At 44.8% G+C, this 23,189-nt stretch overlaps 1 protein-coding gene across 42 annotated transcripts in view; it reads left to right on the forward strand.

Moving 5' to 3' along the window:
- Positions 1 to 11,532: 11,532 nt before the first annotated feature.
- Positions 11,533 to 23,189, forward strand: part of RIMS2 (regulating synaptic membrane exocytosis 2) — a 659,880-nt gene continuing 648,223 nt past the window's right edge. For 24 of the 42 annotated variants that reach the window (XM_073679725.1, XM_073679733.1, XM_073679743.1 and 21 more), the window contains exon 1: positions 11,536 to 12,144. In XM_073679725.1, coding sequence (XP_073535826.1) covers positions 11,981 to 12,144 — 164 coding nt within the window. In that variant the 5' untranslated portion in view covers positions 11,536 to 11,980. Of the gene's footprint in view, positions 12,145 to 23,189 lie in introns of all 42 variants that reach the window. The other 18 variants (XM_073679723.1, XM_073679712.1, XM_073679716.1 and 15 more) reach the window with 4 other exon arrangements.

A 23,189-nucleotide genomic window follows, 5' to 3' on the forward strand; every position in this document is an offset into this window, starting at 1 on the left:
ACCCCCATAGAGATTTATAGTAGTATAATGCACCCTCATAGACATCCTATAAAGTTTAATGCACCCCATAGACATCCATAGTAGTATAATGCACCGCATAGACATCCAGAGTAGTATAATGCACCCCCATAGAGATCCATAGTAGTATAATGCATTCCCCATAGACATCCACAGTAGTATGACCAATGATTTTTAAAATAAATGAATATATACTCACCACTCCTTTGTTCTCGCACCAGGCGCATCCTCTTGTGGCACCAGCAGGGCTCAGCATGCGACGGGAGCCTGTTACATCACTGTCATGCGCCTCGCCACATGCGCATGACGTCATCTGCTGGCCTCTGATTGGCCGGCAGCATGTATTGTGGTGCACGGATCCGAGTGCTGCATTACATTTCAGCTATATGTAGCTTCAGCTACACTTCCAGCTAAAACTTTTGCAGACGTCGGCGGGCCCCGGCCCTCACCCGTCAGGCCCCTGACTCGCCGGTCCCGGTCGCTGCAGCGACCGCAGTCGTTATGCCCATGAGTCCAGTGCTGCCTTTGTTGACAGGTTGCAGGTGTGACATCATGACTACAGTGCTTGTGACTGCTGAGGTCTAATGCCAACTCCATAAAAGCAGCAAACCATCTCTTAGACTGGAGTAAGATTTGCGGCGTAAGGAATGCCACCGCTCATCATGAATTTGACGAACGTGGGCGCTATGCCCTGCCATGCCCCTGTCCCTCCCCAGCTCAAATTGCCTTTAAATGTGCTGTGACAAAGTCACTGGGAGCGTGTTGGAAGAGAGATATGTGTCACTGAGGCTGTTAGCCTCAGTGATGTGAAAACATGGAAATTTCTCCTGCACATTAAGTGCAGAGTGGGTTAACGGCCTAGGTTTACAAGGGAATGGTTTTTAGAGGATGATGAAGTGCAGGGCAGGACGTCATCCATAATATCTCCAATCCAGGGAGTGCTCTGGGCTTTAAATAGCCAGGCTTGACACTCAGGTGTGGTCAGTGTCTGGAAAAACCTGCTCCTGAGACGAGCTCGCATGTGCTGTGCTGAACCGTGAGCGACTAACCCTGAGTGGCCGAACGCTGGCCGATATACGGACTGTGCTGCAACTTTGGTATTTTGTTTTGCCTTTATGTCAAAAGGGCTGTGTTTTCTTTATGGACTCCAGGTTAGTTTATGATGTTTAATAAACTAACCCAAAATTTAAAGAGACAGTGTTACTTGTCTACCTACGTATACAATCATGCAAGTCACTTTACCACAAGTGATGGAGGATGCGGGCAAAACTCCCAGAGAACACGTGTGACTGTTACAAGAAGTGCTGCATGTCCTGGGTGAAGTCGGCCGTAAGCCAGCAAGTGACTCCGGACAAAATGGAGGACCTGCTTAAGCATCTGTTGCAGGCACAGCTGGCGCAGCAAACGCAGCACCAGCAGCAACTACAGCAACAGCAGGTGCAGTACCGGCAGCAGCACCTGCAGAGCCAGCAGAGCATGGAGCAGCAGCATCGGGAGCAGCAGCAGGAGACAAATAAACTTCTGATGCAGAAGATCCAACAGCAGCAAAGACAGATGGAACTCCTAGCAGAGTAGATCCGAGGCAGGACAAGCACCCCACCCCCAAATCCAGGTGATGACTCACACGTCAGGAAGATGGTAAGAAGAGCATTACAAAAGATGACCCCGGGGGATGACATTGAGACGTTCCTGACTATGTTTGAAAGGGTGGCGGAGTGGGAGAGATTACCCCCGGAGCAGTGGGCAGAGGTTCTGGCACCATATTTAATAGGGGAGCCACAGAAGGTCTACTATGACCTGGCGTTGCAAGACGCAAAAGAGTATGCAATGTTAAAAACTGAAATTTTGGCACGCTTGGGGGTAACAATGTCTGTCAGGGCACAGCGCGTCCACCGCTGGGCATATCACTGCTAGAAACCTTCACCCAGCTCCCAAATGTTTGACTTACTGCACCTGGTTCAAAAATGGTTGCAGCCTGAGTCCTCTACACCTGTGCAGATGGTAGAGCAAGTGGTTATGGACCGGTTCGTACATTCCCTGCCAAGGCCAATACAGGCTTGGGTTGCCCAGGGTGATCCCCGGGATGCTGATGAACTGGTGGCTCTGGTTGATAGGTATCAGGGGGCCGAGGGTTCCATGGGAAGGCAGCCTACTCCGTACTGGGGAACTCACCAGGGGGTGGAGTCCCAAAAAGGGGTGAGGCATCCAAGGTCCAAAGGAGTGGGGAAGGCAATGCCCAAGGTCCCTATGGGTTATATTATATTCTGGAGGTGTCATGGCCCAGGCCACGTGGCTGCCCGTTGACCCCTGACCACAGAGCAGATGGACTGTAGCCTGGGACGCCAGTGCTCTTACTATGCCTACCCAACCTGCAGTGTTGACTATCAGCCCAGCGAGGAGCCACTGACATGTCCTGTGACCGTAAATGGAGTACTGGTGGCAGGACTTTTGGACTCAGGGAGTTTGGTGACTCTGATAAGGGCCACACTCCCTCACCAGTTGATCCCCGGGAAATAAATATACACAGTAACTGTGGTGTTGAGTCCCATGAGGTCGGGGTGGTTAAGGATCTGCTCCACCCGATAATAATAGGGCGGGACTTCAGCCTGTTCTGGGACTTGTGGCAGAAAACCGGGGGTACCATGTGTCTCCAACAGGAGCAGATTATACCATGAAGCATCACAGTCGCACTCAGAGGCAGATGAGTTCCCCCTGTGTGTCCTTGCTGATGACGAGGATGAGACAATGACCCCAGAGGCCGAGATTCTAGATTTGGGGGAGTCTGGGGGGAACTTTGGTACTGCGCGAATGCAGGATCTGACCTTGAAGTATGCTATTGATAATGTATCTGTAATCAATGGGGTTGCTCAAGAGCTGGGGCTGACACCAAGTACCCATATTTTACGCTCAATGGGGAACTTCTTTATCGGGTCACTAAGCCAAAAGGGGAGGTGATAGAGCAGTTGGTGGTACTGGGACCCTATAGACTTAGGGTATTAGACTTGGCCCATTCTCACATCTTGGGTCGGCATCTAGGGGTCAACAAAACTTAGGAGCAGGTCCTGCAGAGGTTCTACTGGCCAGGATGTCACCATGAAATTGTGAATTACTGCCAGTCCTGTCCCACCTGTCAGCTAACGACTCCCGTGTCCCATTTCCGCAGCCCCCTAGTACCGCTAGCTATCATAGACCTTGTCGGGCCCCTGGTGAAGTCTGCCTGGGGCACCAATACATCCTCGTAGTATTGGACTATGCCACTCGGTATCCGGAAGCGGTACCATTGAGAAATTCCTCTGCCAGAAGTATCGCTAGGGAGCTGGTGCATATTTTCTCCTGGACGGGTTTGCCAAAGGAGATCCTGATGAGCCAGGGAACTCCTTTTACGTCGAAGATGATGAGGGAGTTGTGTAAGGCTCCTCAAATTACACAACTCTGGACGTTTGTATACCATCCGTAGACGGACGGACTGGTAGAGCGATTCAACAAGACCTTAAAGTCAATGTTGAAGAAGGTCGTGGAGAAGGATGGATGAGATTGGGATTGCCTACTGCCGAACCTGCTGTTCTCCATTAGGGAAGTTCCCCAGAGCTCTACGGGGTTCTCACCATTTGCGCTGCTTTACGGATGACCCTCGGGGACTTCTGGACATAGTGAAGGAGACCTGGGAAATAGAGGTTACACCCCACCGGAACATCATTGAGCATGTGGCCCAGATGCAGGACCGGATAGAGAGGGTGATGCCCATTGTGAAAGAGAGCCTTCTACAGGCTCAAAATGCCCACGCGAGGGTCTACAATCGGGCCGCAAGGCTGAGACAATTCAACCCGGGAGACCATGTGTTGGTGTTAGTACCCATGGTCGAGAGCAAGTTTCTGGCTAAATCGCAAGGGCCGTACGAGGTGGTTGAGAAGCTGAGTGAAGTTAATTACAAAGTCCAACAGCCGGGTAGAAGAAAGTCGTACTAGATCTACCACATTAACTTGCTTAAGCCGTGGTGGGACACGGAACAGGTGGAAGCTACGTATCTAGGGGCCAATCCTGAAACCATTATCGAGGACGTCACAGTGGCAGAGACATTATCACCGGTCCAAAAACAACACTGCAAAGAGCTCCTGCAGAGAAACCGAGAGCTGTTCTCAGAATTGCCCGGATGTACGCACATTGTGGAGCATGAGATCCTGACGGACCGCACGTACGGGTGAACCAGAGGCCGTATCGAATTCCTGAAGCCTGCCGTGAGGTGATCTCCAAGGAGGTGAGGAGAAGGTGAAGCCTGGGTGTTATTGAGGAGTCTAAGAGCGGCTGGTCCAGCCTGATTGTTCTTGTACCCAAGCTGGACAGAGAATGGAGTTTCTGTAATGATTACAGGAAGCTAAACAACGTGTCCAAGTTTGACGCCTACCCGATGCCCCGGGTCGATGAGCTTATTGAGAGGCTGGGGCCTGCCAGGTACATCAGTACCCTGGACCTAACAAAAAGGGTACTGCAAATTTGCCTGGCCCCAGGTACCAAGGCGAAAACAGCCTTCTCTACACCTGATGGGTGTTTTCAATACACCCAGATGCCGTTCGGACTACAGGGAGCCCCAGCTTACCTTCCAGAGGGCTATGGACCGGATTCTGGGCTCACATAAGAAATACGCTACCGTTTACCTGGACGACCTCGTAATTTTCTGCCCAGTTTAAGGAACTCACCTGCAGAAGGTCTAGGCAGTACTGGATGCATTGAGAAATGCCGAGTTTACCATAAACCCAAGAAAATGCGCCAAAGGAAAGGAAACGGCGAAATACTTGGGCTACGTGGTTGGAAGGGGCAAAATAAAACCGCAAATGAACAAGGTGGAGGCAATCCAGAATTGCCCTCAACCGGTCTCCAAGAAACAGGTATGGGCATTTCTGGGAATCGTGGGGTATTTATCCCAAGTTTTGCCACAATAGTGGCACCCCTGACCGACCTACTTAGAGGTACGAAGACGGCGATGGCTAAATGGTCTTCTGAGGCAAATATAGCATTCCAGGAGCTGAAAAGCACCCTATGTAACCTCCCGGTCTTGATAGCACCTGACTTCTGTAAAGAGTTTGTGCTCCAGACGAACGCCTCAGACGTCGGCATTCGAGCCGTCTTATCGCAGGAGGTAAATGGGGAGGAACACCCCATTCTGTACCTGAGCAGAACACTCTCGCCTGCGAAAAGAACTATGCAATTGTGGAAAATGAGTGCCTGGCCATCAAGTGGGCGGTTGACACCCTTAGGTACTACCTGTTGGGCCGCAAATTCAGACTGGCCTCAGACCATGCCCCCCTGAGATGGATGGGAAAAAAATGGTGACCAGGGGGTTACTGGCCCTCCAGGACTTTAGTTTTTTGGTGGAGCACAGGCCCGGGAAACTGCATGCTAATGCCAATGCCCTGTCCAGACTTCCCTGTCTAACGAGTGATGGTGCCAAAACCCCCGGCCTTGGGCAGAGGGGGGGCATATGTGACAAAGTCACTGGCAGCATGTCAGAAGGGAGATATGTGTCACTGAGGCTGTTAGCCTCAGTGATGTGAAAACCTGGAAGTTTCTCCTGCACATTAAGTGCAGAGAGGGTTAACAGCCTAGGTTTACAAGAGAATGGTTTTTAGTGGATGACGAAGTGCAGGGCGGGATGTCATCAACAATATCTCCAATCTAGGGATTGCTCTGGGCTTTAAATAGCCAGCCTTGAAACTCAGGTGTGGTCACTGCCTGGAAAAAACCTGCTCCAGAGAGGAGCTCGTATGTGCTGTGCTGAACCGAGAGCGACTAACCCTTTGTGGCCGGACGCTGGCCGATATATGGACTGTGCTGCAACTTTGGTATTTTGTTTTACCTTTATTCCGAATGGGCTGTGTTTTCTTTATGGACTCAAGGTTAGTTTATGATGTTTAATAAACTAACGCAAAATTTAAAGACACAGTGTTACTTGTCTACCTCCGCATATGACGCGCCCCCGGGGCAATGGGGTACTCGGCAGCCGGGCCTATGGATGCTGGGGGGGATATGTCACAGTGGCTGGCCCAGTCCGTTGCCCAGGGCGGTCAACCAAAAAGGGGATTGTAACTTGGATAGAGATAAAAATAAAGTAAATAGTTTGTGACTCCACCTGTGGTACCTGGTAAGGTTTACCAGCGCTGCTGTAGACCTCCGGGGGGTGATGGGAAGGCCGCTGAGGTGTTTCTGCTCCCCACAGGTGGAGCGGGCCCCCGGGGCAGTGTGGAGTTTGGTGGGTGGTGATGCTGGAACTTGTAGTGCAGGCGGCATGGCGCAGCAGGAGTAATTGACAGAGACAGGGGATTCGCTTCAATACCTTTACTGGTGCGGATATCAGGTACGGTCCAGGGTACTCAGTAGGATGGGTGCACTTCAGGACTTCTCCCCAGTGAGCGGGTATAAGGCCTCCTGGTCCGTGTCTGCCTCTCTGTATGCTCCTGGCCAGCCTGCAACTGGGCCTAGCTTATGTGTCATGATGTTCCTTCACCTGTCGCTTGGTAGTGGGACCTTCTGCTGGCAACCACTATCCCTGGTCGCCGGGGCCTTCGTGGTTCCTGGTCCTGTAATGGGTCTAGCTTCAGGTCTACCAGGGACTTGTAGTCCTCCTGGAATGCTGGTGGTCCCTACTGGGTATAAAGGACCCTGTAGGCGCGGACTCTGTGTCCGGTTTGTATCTTCGGGGTGAGCCTATGATGCTCCTCTGCCCCTTTCAATTCCTCTCTCCTCTCCTCCTTGCCGTAGGCCACACTCGGGGCCCTCAGAACTCAGCAGCAGACGTGCTGCGTCTTCGCTGCTCTCAGCGTCAGCACACTCTCAGACTCTCTGACTCTACAACTGACTGACTGCCTAGCTCCACCCTCCATATATATATCCCTAAGGGGCTCCCTCTGCTGGTATGAGGTGGAATGGTGGAGGTGTTTGCATGTAGTGAGGGCCTCTTGTGGAGAAGTCCATCCATGCACCCTGGGTCCTGTGGTACCTGTGAACAGCAGGGTTCCACACATACAGCCAAGCAAGTCGCTTTATCACAGTGTGTAATAGAGGAATCATGACCGTTCTTCTTATCCTAGTGAAAAGAGGCCAGCATACCCTTACATGATTGTCCAAGCTCTTTTTGACTTTCTGGTTGTGTTCGTAGAGAAGTTTTGGAAAGGTCAAAGAATGACCGACCAATGTGTGAAATAAAAAAAAGCTCGACCATCTCAATGTTCTGCTAATGTCTTATGTAAACTATTCCCTACCAATTCAACTTCTCCCACTGTTTTTACATTTATAGTTGTGTATTTTTTCATGAACTCAGATTAACTTTTTTGTTCAGAATAGTCACTATTTTTTCAGACATAAAAATCTTTTCTACTAAATAATTGGATCAAATTGCCCTTTTTCCCAAAAAATGTTTTATAATAATTTGACATATGTCTTGCATTTGTGGCCTAACACTTTGCAATGTTCATACTCATATGGTAGAAGCAAAGCTGAACTTTGGGATCCTGAAAAACGCAGCAAAAAAACGCTGCAAAAATGCAGCAAGAAAAACAGCAAAAAAGCCAGCAAAACCTGCTTTTTGTCTGCAGATTTTTGCTGGCAAGAAATCAGGTTTTGGCTGCAGAAAAAAGCACCAAAAAAGCAGAGGGTGAACATAGCCTTATATTGCTTTTCCGCATTGGAAATAACAGTTTCGATTTGTGTGCGCTTTTCATTGTAGTCAGTATATCTAATTGCATGAAGTAAGTGGGAGGTATAGTGTCTCAGGACACCTCTCCTGCGCATTGTACTCTGTCCTGTCTCCTATGTCCATTGTTAGGATGTTATAGGGCACAAATCTCAATTCCTGTGATATTCCCCTTCCCCCCCATAGGACAGAGCTGGGCTCTGAAATATTAGACATGTGAGCACGAGGCATTCTTACGTAATTGGATTATATCCGTTTGATGTATTATATATTATTCTCACCAGTAGCAGGGACTCTTTCTTATTATATGCGTATGGTGACCTTTTCTACCCCCCCCTTAAGCTATTACAAAACTTTCCGCTGCCACTTGTTATTCCTCGGCTTGTGGTGACGTGCCCTGCGATGTAATTTAAGCACATGAAATTGGAATACAATTAACACAAATACATAAGAAACATCCATGAGTGCACTGATATGGTCACAAACGTGAATTTACAAATCACCTTTTGTTCAATCTGAAAGTTATACTCGGAGCTTTCTTAGCGTATGTTCACACAGAAAAATGGATGGAAAATTTGTAGTCCGCATAGTATTGACAGCAGGACAATTTAAGCTGCGGATTTCACCTTTTTCGGCCCATAGGTAGAATTAGTGTCAAATCTGCAGTAAAATCCCAAATAAATCCACACGAAAGTGATATGGATTTTGGAACAGATTTTTTGGACACGTTCATAATAAAGAGCAGAGGTGGTAAGGAAAAGAAAAAATATCATAACCTAAATCTACCTATCAGTCTTAGGGCTTGTTGTTCCACACTTTATCTAATTTAACCCCTTCCTGCCTTAGCCAATTTCTGTTTTTTCGTTTTTTTCCTCCCCTTCTTCCAAAAGCCAGAACTTTTTTAAATAGATGTATGACGTCTTTTGGTGGTTTTTTTTGGGAAGAATAGTAATTATGAATTACACCATTAATTTTATAATGTGATGCATTGGAAAGCGGGGGGGGGGGGGGGGGGGGAATTCCAACTGCGTCGAAATTGCAGAAAAAAGTGCAAATTCACAATTGTTTTTTGAGTTTTTTATTTACTATGTTCACTGTATGGTAAAACTGACCTTCCAATATGATTCTCCATGTCAGTATGAGTACGCAGATACCAAACATGCATAGTTTTTGTTTATGTAAGTGGTGAAAAAAAATTGAAAATTTGTAAAAAATAATACATTTTTTTCCTTCTGTCGCCATTTTCCGTGGACCATAACGTTTTCAATTTTAGGTCGACTGGACTGTGTGATGGTTTATTTTTTTGAGGCCTGAGATTACGTCTTGATTGATACCATTTTGGGGTGGATACGATGTTTTGATCGGCTCTTATTGCAGTGGCCGAAAAAACGTAATTCTGGCATTTCAAATTTCTTCTCATTACTCCATTTACCCATCAGATTCATTTATTTTATATTTTAATAGATTGGATTTTTATGGACATAGCTATACCAAACATGTGTATTTTTGTTTTTTTGTAATTTCTTTTTAATGGCCGAGAAGGAGGGTGATGTGAACTTTTACAGCACTGCTATGTATAGAGAAAATCATGATCTCCTATGAACGCCAGCCACGGACTGACTTTCACAGGAGGACCGTTATGACAGGCACGAGGGTCTTCAGCAGACTTCCGGCTCTCATGGCAGTCCATTGGTGTCTTGCAATTGCGTCACAGGCGCACCTATGGGAGCATAGAATGACGCACCCCCCTGGCAGCGCACATTAAATGTCATTGTCACAGATTGACAACAACTTTTAACAGGTTAACAGTCAAGGGCACAGCTCCGTTTCACCCGTGGCTGATAGAGGCTGATGATGGCTGAATAACACCGCTATCATCTGCTGGGAAAGATGTGGGTTCGGCGTACGAACCTGGCATCAAATTCAGGGATCCCACATATGACCTAACTGTACGTCATATGTCAGGAAGGGGTTAAAGACATGCTGACATGTCTGTTTCAGTGAATAAAGTATACTCCATAAAATCACAATTCTAGAGCATATTTTCTTAGGACACTACATTGTGTCAGTCTATCAAATATCCATCTATCTGTCTATCTATCATCTATTTACTCATCTATCTATTATCCATCTATCACATATCTATTATCTATCTATCCATCTATCTATCTTATACCTAATGTCTATCTATTCATTTCACATCTTCCTACCATGCATGCATCCATTCTTCTCACTCGATACGTCTGGAGATAAGGACAGAATAAGAAGGGTTAAAGTACAGCCTATTTAACCCTTGATTTCCTTTACTTGAAATACCGGCCCGCAATTATCAAAAATGGTGTCATTTGCTCTAAATCTTTAGTATACTTACTTCAACTCCACCACTCCATGTTGATCAGATGTGGCACCTATTTGGGGCACATTACCCCCCCTAACTCTTAAGCATGGCAGTGCACTTCCCAATGTTCTATCGGAGCAGGAGACCAATGTGTCATATATTTCACATTAATGTACAATTTTTGAGTACATTTCAACTTTTGTAGGCATGTAGAAATAATTATAACGTAGATGTATTTCTTTCACGCCTTTTACAAGACAGTTATGATCTGTCTAGAATATGCGACTTCCCCTGGGTGTTAATAATCAGCGTGCTGGAGTAACAAGCACCTTATTTCTGAAGATGCGCACGCTTGTTGCTTGTGCACCAAAAAGTGAAATCCATGCCATTCTTATGTTACATCTAATTCCTTTAATCCAGGACCTGATGAGTGCCAGATTGCCAAATGTTCTGCATTATCAGATAGTCCTAGAAATAGAGTTGGTGAGAATCGATTCTCATGACCTGGTCCATCAGCCATATCGGTTATCTATGGCGGTAGGACGTGAGCCGCAGGAACCACTTCCTACCTGACGGCATCTGCCGCTCTTCTTTTGATTAGCCGGCCCCACATGTGCGTAACGCCACAAAGATGACGTCGCACCAGTCAGGCTAATTAATAGAAGAGCGGCAGATGCCGTCAGAAAAGAAGTGGTTCCTGTGGCTCACGTCCTACCGCCATAGATAACTGATATGACTGATGGACCAGGTCATGCGAATCGAGTCTCACCAACTCTAGTTCTAGGACTATCTGATAATGCAGAACATTCCAGAATCTGGCACTCATCAGGTCCTGGATTAAAGGAATTGGGTACAGTCAGGTAAGAGGCAATTCTCCCAGCTCCTGTCCAGCGACCACATATCGCTGACGTGGCCGATGGACCGGATTCTGAGTATCAAATCGCACCAAATGTAAAGTATTGAGTATTGATGTAAAACAAAATCCTGATGTAAAATATTGACGTAAAACAAAATCCTGATGTAAAATATGCTCTTATTACAATATTTATTAATCACAGGAGTTTCTTCCTTTGTCTACCCAGTTCTCTTGGATTTTTAATTTTTTTGGATTCCGGATGCACAAAATATCATTGTTTATTGAAAAAAAAAAAACGGAAAAGAGAAACTGATTGCAGCTTTTGCTCTCCGCCCTGCCGGTACGTTTAAGACTTTCTTTTTCTTTCGTGGTATGGGGTTAATCCTTTAGGGTGGAAGTGAGGAGTCTCTTCTCACACCCTCCCCGCTGCGGCATAGGTTGGTGCTACAGAAATAAGGCCTATTATTCCGATTATCCGGTAGGATCCAGCGTGCATACATCTGTCTATCTGTAGTAGGAGCCATCTGGTCATCTCTGAGTCACTCAGCCCTTCTGTTCTTTTAGTCTCCGGAAGAGGATATATATATTAGTTCACCTCCTCCCCTTCCACCTAGCTGTGACACACGCATGCTCAGCTACATCCACTACCAGCAGCAGCGCTGCCTCCTCCCCCAGCCATCTCCAGCTGCTGCTCTGCTGCTGTCACCGTGCAGCTCTCTCCAGCCCCCTCAGCTCACGAGCAGGGACACCTTGCACCGTCTGTGGGGCGCAGGGGGGAGGGGGGAAAACCACAGGGGCATTCAATAGCACAAAGCTGGAATGTCCCTCCAAGAACCGCAAGCCCCTTTCGGATCTACTACTTTGCATTGATGCTCCTTCATTTGTAGCATTTATGTTTGTGACAAATGTATTCTTTCCAATCTGCTTTATTTAGCCCAGCTGTCTCCGCGTCTCTTGATGTCCGCCCCGTCACTACGGATTGGTGATTTAAAGCCTCGCTGCAGATCGGCGTGATTTATGTCTTACCACCAACCTGCTTGAGATCCAGTATTTCCAATCGGTGTGTGTTTGCTCATCCACCAACATGTCTGCTCCTCTCGGGCCCAGGGGCGGCCCTCTGCCTCCCGCACAACCACTCTTGCCTGAGATGCCAGATCTCAGCCACCTAACCGAGGATGAGAGGAAGACCATCCTTGCCGTCATGGACCGGCAGAAGAAAGAAGAGGAGAAGGAGCAGTCGGTACTCAAGTAAGCATGTCTCCTTTCTAACCTGTTCGGAGCCGGGGGTGCAGTGCGATGCAGGCTCCTCCTAATTGAGTGCCTTGTGATGTCTGCATCAACCCACCCTCACATATACATAGAAAGAAAAAAAAAGCCTCAATCTTTGGGCAGGTTCTATTCATATCTTCTTCCGAAATCATCACATCCTTTTTTTACGTGCAGATCTGTAACAGAATTTAAAAAATCCAAATTTCTAATTTGGGATATTTTGCAAAATAATAATAATAATAATAATAATTAATAATAAAAAACCCTTTGGATCAATAGCAGTCAGGCCCTGATATTATTCACCAGCTGGTTCCTTTTTTTTTTCATTGTCCATCTGATTTTAGAAGCCAGAATTTGTGTCTTTGGGTGTTTTTCTTAAAACAGATGACTCGGCAGCTAAGAGGTTAATGTGCGTCTATTTTATCCGGTGGAGCGTAGAGAAAATCGTGTCTTTTTTTTTAAATTTTTTTTCTTATCCACCCCCAGATTTGTGTTTCCGTTTCTGTCGTGCTCTGTCAGTGTTATATATGGGGTAAGAGGGATGATGAATGGTGGGGGGGGGTTATATAAGCTATGTCATGAGATTGACTTGGCAGTCATTTATTTTAACCCTTTATTTGTAGTCTCTTTTTTTTTTAATCTAACATGGCTGCATACAGGTGCATAGCATTTTGCTCTGCTCCCTGCCTGCAGAGTATTGCTATATATCTAGCTTTCCTAACAGGGGTGCAGCTTTTTTTTATTTTGGTGGGTGGGGGTTGGGTGCCGGTAAAACTATTTTACCATTTCAGTGTTGATTTTTTAATATAAATCCTGCATTATCTCGTGCATCCAGTGCTGGGGCGGCCTATGTTGTATAGGCTTTTGGGTGGGTTATAACAGCTGCCATCTTTCTCTATAAACATATCTAAACTCCTTTTTCCCCTTTCCCCCCATGTTGCTCGAACTCTCAGATTAGGATGGAGAAGGATGCAGCATGCAAGAAGTGCCGGGAGACGTTACATGGTTGTGTAATGGCAGCGGGGCTGGTAGCAATGCAGTTCTCATTACATGGCTATGTGCTTGTGGGTTCAGCACCAGGTAGCTGTCCACAAGCAGCAGGGCCTGTCATCTGACTCACAGATGCTGCTTCGCGGCTGCTCTGTGAATACTGAGCTGGCTGGATAGTCCACTAGCAAAACACACTGGAAGATATATCGTATTTTACCATTAAATTGCCCCTTAAACCGGCCAACAGTACACACTTTATACTTGCACAATATATATATAGATTGCAAAAATAACAAAAAATTCTTACAACTGTGCTGTTGTATGATAGCGAGATCGTCAGCAAAATTCAGGCCAACAACAAGGCTGGGGCTACGCGGCGACATGCATCATGCAACGCTGAAATCGCAGCGACACACTGCAACATTGGATGTAATGATTTACTATGATGTCACATTGCGACATAGTGCGACAGTCATAGATATTTCCAACATTGGATGTAATGATTTACTATGGCGTCACGTTGCGACATACTGCGACAGTCATAGATATTTCCAACATTGGATGTAATGATTTACTATGGCGTCACGTTGCGACATACTGCGACAGTCGTAGATATTTCCAAATGCGCTGGATTTTCTGTTGCTGGTTGCAAGTTGCACGCAACACATTTACCGTAGGCTTCGTGACATGCGACTTGCGTTCAACTTAATCTGCAACTTGTTTTATATGCAGCAAAATCAAAGCTCTGAAAAAGTTGCGTCGCAGAAAAGTTGAACAAATAATTTTGTTGCTCAACTTTTTGGAGACTGTAGTAGCCAGACTGTACGGCGACATGTATCACACGAGACCAAATCTCTGAAAAGTCGCAGAAAAAAATTATTTTTTCACCTTGACTGCGACTTTTCAGAGAATTGATGTCGCTCAATACAATGTCGCTGTTTAGCCAGACTGTAGTGCAGCACACACCGGCAGTCATAAAATAACCAGTGTCTAATTGCTCATGTTAATAAAGGATGTAACACCATAAACCGAAACGCGCATGTTAGGGAATGACCAGATATGCTGTTTCTTCAGGATGTCCAACTCTAAGGACGGCAATTATTATCATCGATACATGTTAAAATAATCAGGTGTTAATTCAGGCCAACAGTTAAAGGAGCGCTCCGGTTATTTTTTTAAAATTTCCACCTTGGATAGCAAACGTGTGAATGTGTAATGTGTGCAGTGATATGCTCACCAGTCACGGTCTTCTGCCATTTTCAGCCGGGCTCCGGTCCGCTCCAGCGTCACATTTGTAACCTGTCGAATCACAAAGTATCTTTTTTGTGGAACGGAGGTCACTTTTCTCAATGTAAGTCTCATAGGCTATCATGGAAAAAGTACCTGCCAATCCACATAGAAGACGTTATGTGATATGGCAGGGTTACAAATGTGGCTGGGGCCCTGCTGAAAACGGCAGAAGACGGCGATCTGCCGGTCATTACACATATACACAATTACTAATAAAGTCCTCCTTTAAGCACGGCGGTCATAAAATAACCAATGTCTAACCCCTCACGTTCAGATTTTATAGCCGAATTATGTAAAGCACCCCACGCACTTTAGGTAGCTGTCACTGAATGAATGTTTGACCGGCAGCTATCTCGGCCATCTCTCCCAAACACAGGAGCGCTCACTCTGCTAATCCCGTGTTCTGTATGAGAGAGCCCCTGCCAGACATCTCTGGCGGCGGCTTATCACTTAGAGAATAGAAGGATTGTCAGTCCAATATGGCACATGCCAGATCCTTATCTCCCCGACATTATCGGACATACACATTAGACTGTCCACTGAACCTGTTGATATCAGCAGATTCAGCCGACATTAGTCTAATGTGTATGTGCGTCTTTAGGGAATTGCCATATATTCTTTTCCATTAGCACTGTGAAATTACCCTTTAAAGATGGCAGTTTTTGTCATTGATATATGTGAACATGATAAGATCTAAATCTTTGTGTCTACGAGAAGCTTTCAAACTCTGAAAGTGATTGCATGATAGGGGCATAAACTATAGGGGCTTTAGAGTATATACTGTATATGAGGCACGTCCATGAATTTGCTTAAGGACTCATTCAGATGGCCGTATAAATTTGACCGAGATCGGAACGCAGTGCACGGACTGGCCGGCGGCTCTCCCGACCCAAGTGTGACAGATTCATACATTTCTATGCAGTGTTCACGCTCGGGTCGGGACGGGAGAGCCGCTGGCCAGTCCGTGCACTGCGTTTCAATCTCAGTTCGATTTATACGGCCGTCTGACTGTGTCCCCATCTCCAAGATCCTTTCCCAATATGTAGTAGGTGTAATAAGAAGAATATTAGAAAATACCTCCAATTAGAAATGTAGTATAGTTTTTCTGATTCGCTGTGTCTCTTTCCTCATGTGCAGGCATTGCAGGACCTTATGTATCCATGGTTACGACCACTAGCAACTAGCTAACTAACTGTCACTATATCAGTGGTCATAACCATGGATACCTAAGGTCCTACAATGCCCTGTACATGAGAAAAGAGACATAGCGAATCAGAAAAACTATACTACAATTCTAATTGGAGGTATTTGCTAATATTATTATTATTACACCTACTACATATTGGGATAGGATCTTGGAGATGGGAATACCCCTTTAATTAAAAGTTATCAATGATCAATTTGTGACTGGCTGATCATTGAGTGTCTGAGCACAGGGACCCCCACCGACCCCGTGTGCAGAGCCAAGTGCAGCATCGGCTTTTTCTAGCAGCCCCATGAAAAATGAATTGGGACAGTGGTGGTGCACATGTGGAGCTATCACTCCATTCTGATGCCACATTTTAGCTCCCCAATCTTGGGATCTCTGGGGGTCCCAGCAGTCAGACCACTACCGATCATAAAGTTATGTGGAATTTTGGCTTCTCTCCACCCATGTTCCCATCACCTAGGGTACATGTCCACCCCACCCCTATTTATGCCCTTGTATAATGAATATGGATATGCACAAATTAATGTAAAATCTGTCCTGGTCATGTGACGATCTCTAAGAAATAACTGAGAACCAAAGTGTAAGTGTCACGAGCTCTGCAGCCGTGTATCTGCCGCATGACCAGAATACATTTTCAGCCTCTGCTCTAATTCACTAGCAGCAAGCAGAGAGCTTGGAAAAAGTCAGACATATTAGGCCTCATTTATTAAAATTGTGTATGTTGCCCATGGCAACCAATCAGAGTTCAGCTTTCATTTCATAAATTACTCTGGTAAGTTGAAAGCCGCACTGTGATTGGCTGCAATGAGCATCAAGAATAGTTGTTGTTTTTCTGACAGGTTTGATAAATCTGCCCACTATTATAAAATTGCATTTTTTATGTAAAAATCTTTCTAAAGCATCTTATGTTTTTCACTTTTATTCATCCTAGCCCTAAAAATGTAGAATATTTATGGCACTTCTATGACATTTCGTGCCCAATTCATTAAGACTTGTGCTAGTCTTAATTAAGACTCGCTGAGGTATGGTGTACCAAATTAATTAAGAGGGTTACCCCTCTTAATAAATGGCACGCATCTTATTAGTGGCGTGGGTCTTGCCAGAAATGATACTCCGGTCAGGGATTCGAGTAGCATTTCTGGCGTAAGAAATGGCAGCACTTTTGCTGAATTTGACAGGCGGGCGTAGCCATACAACGTCTTGCCCTGGCTTCTCCCCAGCTCCGCCCATTTTAAAGTAGCATGAAAATTACAAAAGGCACAACATTTTTCACTTTTTTGGCGTAACAGTTCTGATGAATCGAATGCTGTGTCCCTGAGCTTTGATATTATGGACCATGGACATACAGAATGCTTGGACTTTACTTGTTTCTATTCGTGTGTCCAATCAACGTTTATTGGCAATGGCAATATTTTGCAAAATTAAAGGGGTTTTTTTTGCTTAGAAAATTCATTATCAAACACCCTATTAAAGGGGTATACCTAAGTCGGACATTTATGGCATATTCGTAGGAAAATAGAGGAGATCTAACTATGGATGACTTTGTCGAAAGGGAGCGGGACCCAAAAGTGGGTGTACTGAAGCAGACTATAAGGACCCTTTCGCATTGCGTTTAGGGACACACTCTGTGACCCCGTCAGGGCATATGTCCAAACCCCCCGGAAAATGGGATTCGGAAGTATGCGCCGATGGGGCCTTAGAATGGAATGGTGCCAGCAGAGTAAATGTACTGGAGGCTGACACTCAGACGTAGTAGGGTTTATAAACCCCTTAGGTTTAGAGGGTAATTTTTACTGGTAGCTTATACTTAGTAATTAAATCTCTACCTTTATAATTAGGGCTGGGATTTAGATTAACCATTAGCTACAGGGACTTTTCTCGTGTCTAGGACAACAGACATGGCACCGCCATATACTTTCGATTCATGATTTTGGAGGAAAAACCGCCAATCCTATAATGTGTATTGGCCTCTAGATTTTCTTCTGATGAAAGATGTCAGGGTAGAGAAGGATTAAGCAATTGCATTTGAACGTCTGATCCTCCTTTTGTTCCCAGGACCCATCTTCATCTTTAGAAAACATGCATGCTCAGCCAAGTCAGGAGTGCATGTGCATGAAGGAGTTGGACCGAGTAAAGGGCCTGTACACATTAGATAAAAGTCTGTTAAACGCACTGATTTTAGTGGGGCCGGCAAACCATCTGATGTGTATGGAGGCCTTCCAATTCTCCCCTGACAGATAATATCGGGGGAGAGAAGAATCAGGCAGTTGGAATTTCTACACCCGATTCTTCTTTTTTTAGGACAGGTAAGATACTACAAGAGGAGTCTGACAGCAGCTTTTTCATCTCTCTTGGTCAAGCCGGATATTCATGTGTATGAGGGAGTATGGAGAGTTACCATTCCGCTTGGCCAGCAGCTATATTATGTGTATCGAAAGCTTGGGACTTGTCCACTTTTGGGGTCAAGTTGTTTGTTTTTGTTTTTTTTTACATAATTGCATATATTTAGGGTTAAAAATAATTTTTACAATTGGGTTCCATTAAAAATGTTGCACTGTTTGGCTATTACAGATTTTGTTTCCATAGTCTTTCAACTTTTATGTGGTCTGTGGTCATAAATCAGCTTAGAGCAAGTCAGAAAAAAAGTTAAGATGAAGTTACAAACTCTCATCAGAACAAGCTCATGCATAAATTCTCAGATTACTCATTTTGCAGCCAGCAAAACATAGTACCGCTCAGATACGGTATAAAATTTTAGATGAAACCCAATTGCAAAAATGATTTTTAGTTCCAAATATATGCATTTAAGTATAAATGGGGCGTAATTGCCAACGTCATGCTGATTAACAGCCGGCTCCCCACAGTTAGGCAGCTGACTGTCAATCAGCATGACACCGGCAGTCATGCCCCATCAACAGGTCAGTCCGGAAGAGGAAGAGCTGCTCTGTTGATGTGGAGCAGCTGAATCGCCAGCAGGAGTGGTCAATCACCGCTCTGTGCCGTCGCCTTGTAGAACAGGCAGGTTGTTGCTAACTAGTTAGCAACTGCCTGCCTGTTTTTTTTTAAGCCCGCAGTAAGAAAAAGTTCTGTATAAACCCTTTAAAGGGTTTTCCAGTTTCAGAAAATCCCTCTCTCCTGGCGCAGTTTGTTTTAAAAAATATATATATTTTTTAACTTTACTCACTCTTCCCGGGTCCAGCATGTAATCTCCGTTACTGCTTCTGATGTCTGTCAATAGCGCTGCAGTCAATCAGTGAGCTTAGCAGCTCTGCGTGACTCGGGCAAGCTACTGAACTCAAGTATTGGCTGCAGTGCTGTCAACATGATGCCAGTGCTGGAGACAATAACAGACAACGGGAGCAGTGGTGGAGACTCAGCGCTGGACCCAGGGAGGGTGAATAAATCACAGTTAGTTTTTTTTTAAAACGAACTTCAGCCGAAGGACAGAAATTTTCCAAAATCAGAAAACCCGTTTAAGTCCAAATTTGATAAAACATAATGTATCCAATTTAATGAGACTACAGTACATCTCCAGACCTTGCTTATATGTTATGTAATGTTAGGACCTGTGTAAGTTGCATCTTATCACTCTGCTTCCTTGTCATAAGGGGTCATAGACTTATACATGGAGAGGACTCTGTCTCATGTGAAAGATCCTCTTTAACTGACTGGTTGTACCAGCGAGATAGTCAATGAACTTGATCTAAAGGGACCGGCTAAGAGGATTTCAACTGGTGGACGGATTATTCCATATACAAGTATTACGATGAGTGCTACAAGTATTATGTGTTAGGCTGGATACCTACAAAGCGATGTTTGTCTGATACAATGAAAGATCAGATATTTACTATCACTGTTTTACATTGCAAACATTTACTTCTTTTTTGTTTTATGTTACAAGTTGTTAATTGCATAGTTACAAAGAGGCTTCCTAGACTTTATTCAGTGTTTATAATGCAGAATTAGGCTCTACTTTTATTACAAATGGAGACCATGATGCAATCCTGGGTCTTCCCAAGGGCTCATGCAGGTCTCTGTTTTTCGCATATCCGTGTTTTTTATGGATAGAACGTGTATCTAGAAAAGTCCAAGAGGCTGTTCACATGTCCATTTTTTTTTGCGAACCGAATGGTCTCGGAGACATGTCCGATGTTGATACGAGTGTCAGATCAAAATCGACAATGCAAGACTATGGGTCTATGAAAAAAATCAGACAACACTCGAATGCCATCTGAGTGCTTTCCATTTTTAAAAAACTTCTAGATAGGAGAAGATAGAGAAACTTTTTCTTTTTGTTTCACAACCGAGGAAAAACCGATGAAACTTGGACCAAATTCGGAAGAAACTCTGATAAAACTCTTTACAAAACCACTTATGAAACTAGGACCGTTTTTCTCGTGCATTAAAAAAATAGACTTCAGAATGAGCCCCAAGCCTGGACACCAGCAGCCCACTGACTTATAATGGGGTCCGTCTGTTCTATGGTAGTGTCCTTCGTTATGAAGAGTTGTACTTCATACTGAGCTATTCTTCTTGTCAAATATGACGGAATCTGTGACGGACCCTGCAACATAGCCTGAATCCAAAGAAATGTTTAGTTAGGTCATTCCCTAGACAATAATGTCAATTATGTTTAGTTTTCATGTGAACCCCAACCTCCAAATATCACCATCTTCAGGCTGGTGAAGCCCCAATAGACAAAGCTTGAGAATTCCTCGTCTAGTAAGTGAACTGTATCCCATTCTAGCTGTTGTAGAAATAAAACTCTCAGCTTTAAAGGGGTGGTTGTCCACTACTTTTACATTGATGCTCTATCGGTAGGATAGGGCATCAATGTATGATCGGCCGGGGTCCCGCACGCAGCACCCCCGCCGATCACCTGTTATCAGCGGTGGCCGCCGGCCGGAAGTGCTCACCTGCAGGGTTCCACCGTCAAGTGGTAGTGGCTGCCGCGGTGCACTGCACGTCCGCCTCCTATTCAATTCAATGGGAGGCAGATGTGCAGTACACCTCGGCGGCCACTACCACTTGACGTCGGAGCCCCGCAGGTGAGCACTTCCGGCCGGCGGATAGGGCATCAATGTAAAAGTAGTGGACAACTTTTTTAAGCAACTTTCTTAAAATATCTATTGCTGGCCTGTCCTTAGGATGTGCAATCAGTATGTGTATGGGACCCCAACTGATCAGCAGAACAATTGTTCAGTTTTTACCTGCACAATATATTGTATGTCTGTACATGTGCCTGTACCTGGTATTGCATCTTAGCTGATTATTAGAAGTGAGCGAACCTTTTGAAATTCAAATACACCAATTTCCCCAAAATTGCCCTGAAAAGACATGTGTAGGGTGCAGGTCTCCGAGGACTGTATTGAACCCATTTCATTCTCTTTAATACACAGTCTCAGTAATGTCAAAGTGACCGCCACATATATGCCTGCAGGTAAAGGGATGGCAGCTGTTTTCACTGCTGTGTTGTCACACGCTATCTGTAATGTTTATTCAGTGTTTTAAAGCTTTCTCTTTTGTAACTTTTTAGCCAAGTTGAGAGCTATGACCTCCTCTCACTATACAGATTCACCACAAAATTGCTGCTGCATTCCCTGCCTTGGCTTTTAGACAGGCTCTGATAATGTTCCCTGATCGGCTGTGCTATACCATGTGATAGCTGCAAGGCATTATAGGGAAAGTTGCATAGTCGCGCCTGAGGTCATGTGAGCCGTCTGCATTTTTTTGGCGATTCACATGAATCAAATCGCAAATCGTTCAAATTCGCCAGTTCCATTGAATTTCCTAAAATTTGACACAATTTTGATTCACATCGAAACAATTTACTGATCTCTACTGCTTATTGAAGGTACTACTCCAATCGTGTTTTGATGGACTGTCTTAAAGGGGCTGTCCAGTCTTGTGATGAAAGTCTGCAGTCACTCCAAGAGACTGCAGACTTCTGAATCCTCAAAGCGCGCACAATGCCCGCTATCAGGATTCTCTGCTCTCAGCAGCAAGAGCTTGTGATCATGTGACCGCAAATATGCGATATGCATACTTATGGCCACATTCCAACTAGATGTGCGTGGCCTCGCTCAATTCACTCGTATTGAGCAGGGCTACACACGTCTAGTCAGAATGTAGCTGGGAATATGCATATCACATACTTGCCGTCACAGCTTGGTGTCTTTACTCTGTGAGGTTTCAGAAGTCTGCAGTAACATAGAGTGACTGCAGACTTTCATCACAAGCCAGACAACCCCTTTAAGGATAGGCAAGTGATGATTATTCCAAGATTATATGATACAATGCTGCTCACCATTATTGACAGCCCTTCATTTTTTTCATAGACTGTACAATATCTTCAGAAATAAATGGAAATGTACCAAAGTTATATCTTCAGGATTTTTTAATTAGGGGTCCAAAGTAATACAACAATAAAATGTTGCAATTTTAAACAAAAAAATGAAAAAAACAGCATGTGCAGCAATAAAGGCACCCCTAATTAATACTTGGTTGCACACCCTTCGGCATTGCTGACAGCCTCCATACGCTTCTTGTAGCCATCTATAAGCTTCTTACACTTCTCAGCTGGGATTTTCTCCCACTCTTCCTTTGCAGTTTGTTCAAGTTCTTGAATGTTTGCAGGTTTTTTTTCTCCAATGGCAGATTTCAGCACAACCCAAAGATTTACAATGGGATTGAGGTCAGAACTCATTGCTGGCCATTTTAAAACAGTCCATTTTTTCTTTTTCAATCATTCCTGTGTACTTTGGATTTGTGCTTTACGTCATTGTCTTGCTGGAGGATCCATACTCAAACCTAATTTTCTTACACTGGGTAGGACATTTCGCTCTAAAATCTCTTTATAATTTGTCGGTTTGTCAAGGTACTCTTTGGCAAAGATCAGTCGTTCCTTTTTATGTATTTTCTTCAGCAATGGTTTCTTCCTTGGCCTTTGCCCATAAAGCTCTTCTTGGTTTAGTGTGGTACTTGTTGACACCATGACCCCAAACTGTTCCAGGTTGGCCTTCAGGTCTTTGGATGTTTGACGTGGTGTTTTTTCCACCATTCGCACCAACCTTCGAAGACATCTCTTGTCAATGTTACTCTTTCCCCTGCGTCCAGGAAGTTTAATGCTTGGCAAACTTCTTAATAACATTGGCACTGTTGAAACTGGGATACCAAAGTCTTTGGAGATGGCCTTATTCTCTTTGGAAGTCTTGTGTTTGCTAATAATAGCAGTTCTGATGTTCTCAGACAGTTTCTTTGTCTTCACCATCGTGACAAAGGAACAGGGCCTACCATGTGACTTTTTAAAACACTGAAGTCATCATTCATTGGCTAATTCATGTCACACGGGCACTGACAATTAATCACAGGTGAATCTCTTTTGTGACTTACCACAGGCGAGTCAAAATGTGTTTCCATACTAAACTAATGTAAAGGGTGCCAATACCAGTGACACAGCAAGCTTTAGGCTTTTCTATTTTTCCCTCCCATTATTTTTTGTTTCAAATTATTGTTCATCATTTGCTCTTTTGTA

The sequence above is a fragment of the Phyllobates terribilis genome, unplaced genomic scaffold (assembly GCF_046119375.1).
Source record: "Phyllobates terribilis strain yellow unplaced genomic scaffold, ASM4611937v1 Scaffold_4__5_contigs__length_816908805, whole genome shotgun sequence".
Classification (NCBI taxonomy): Eukaryota; Metazoa; Chordata; class Amphibia; order Anura; family Dendrobatidae; genus Phyllobates; species Phyllobates terribilis.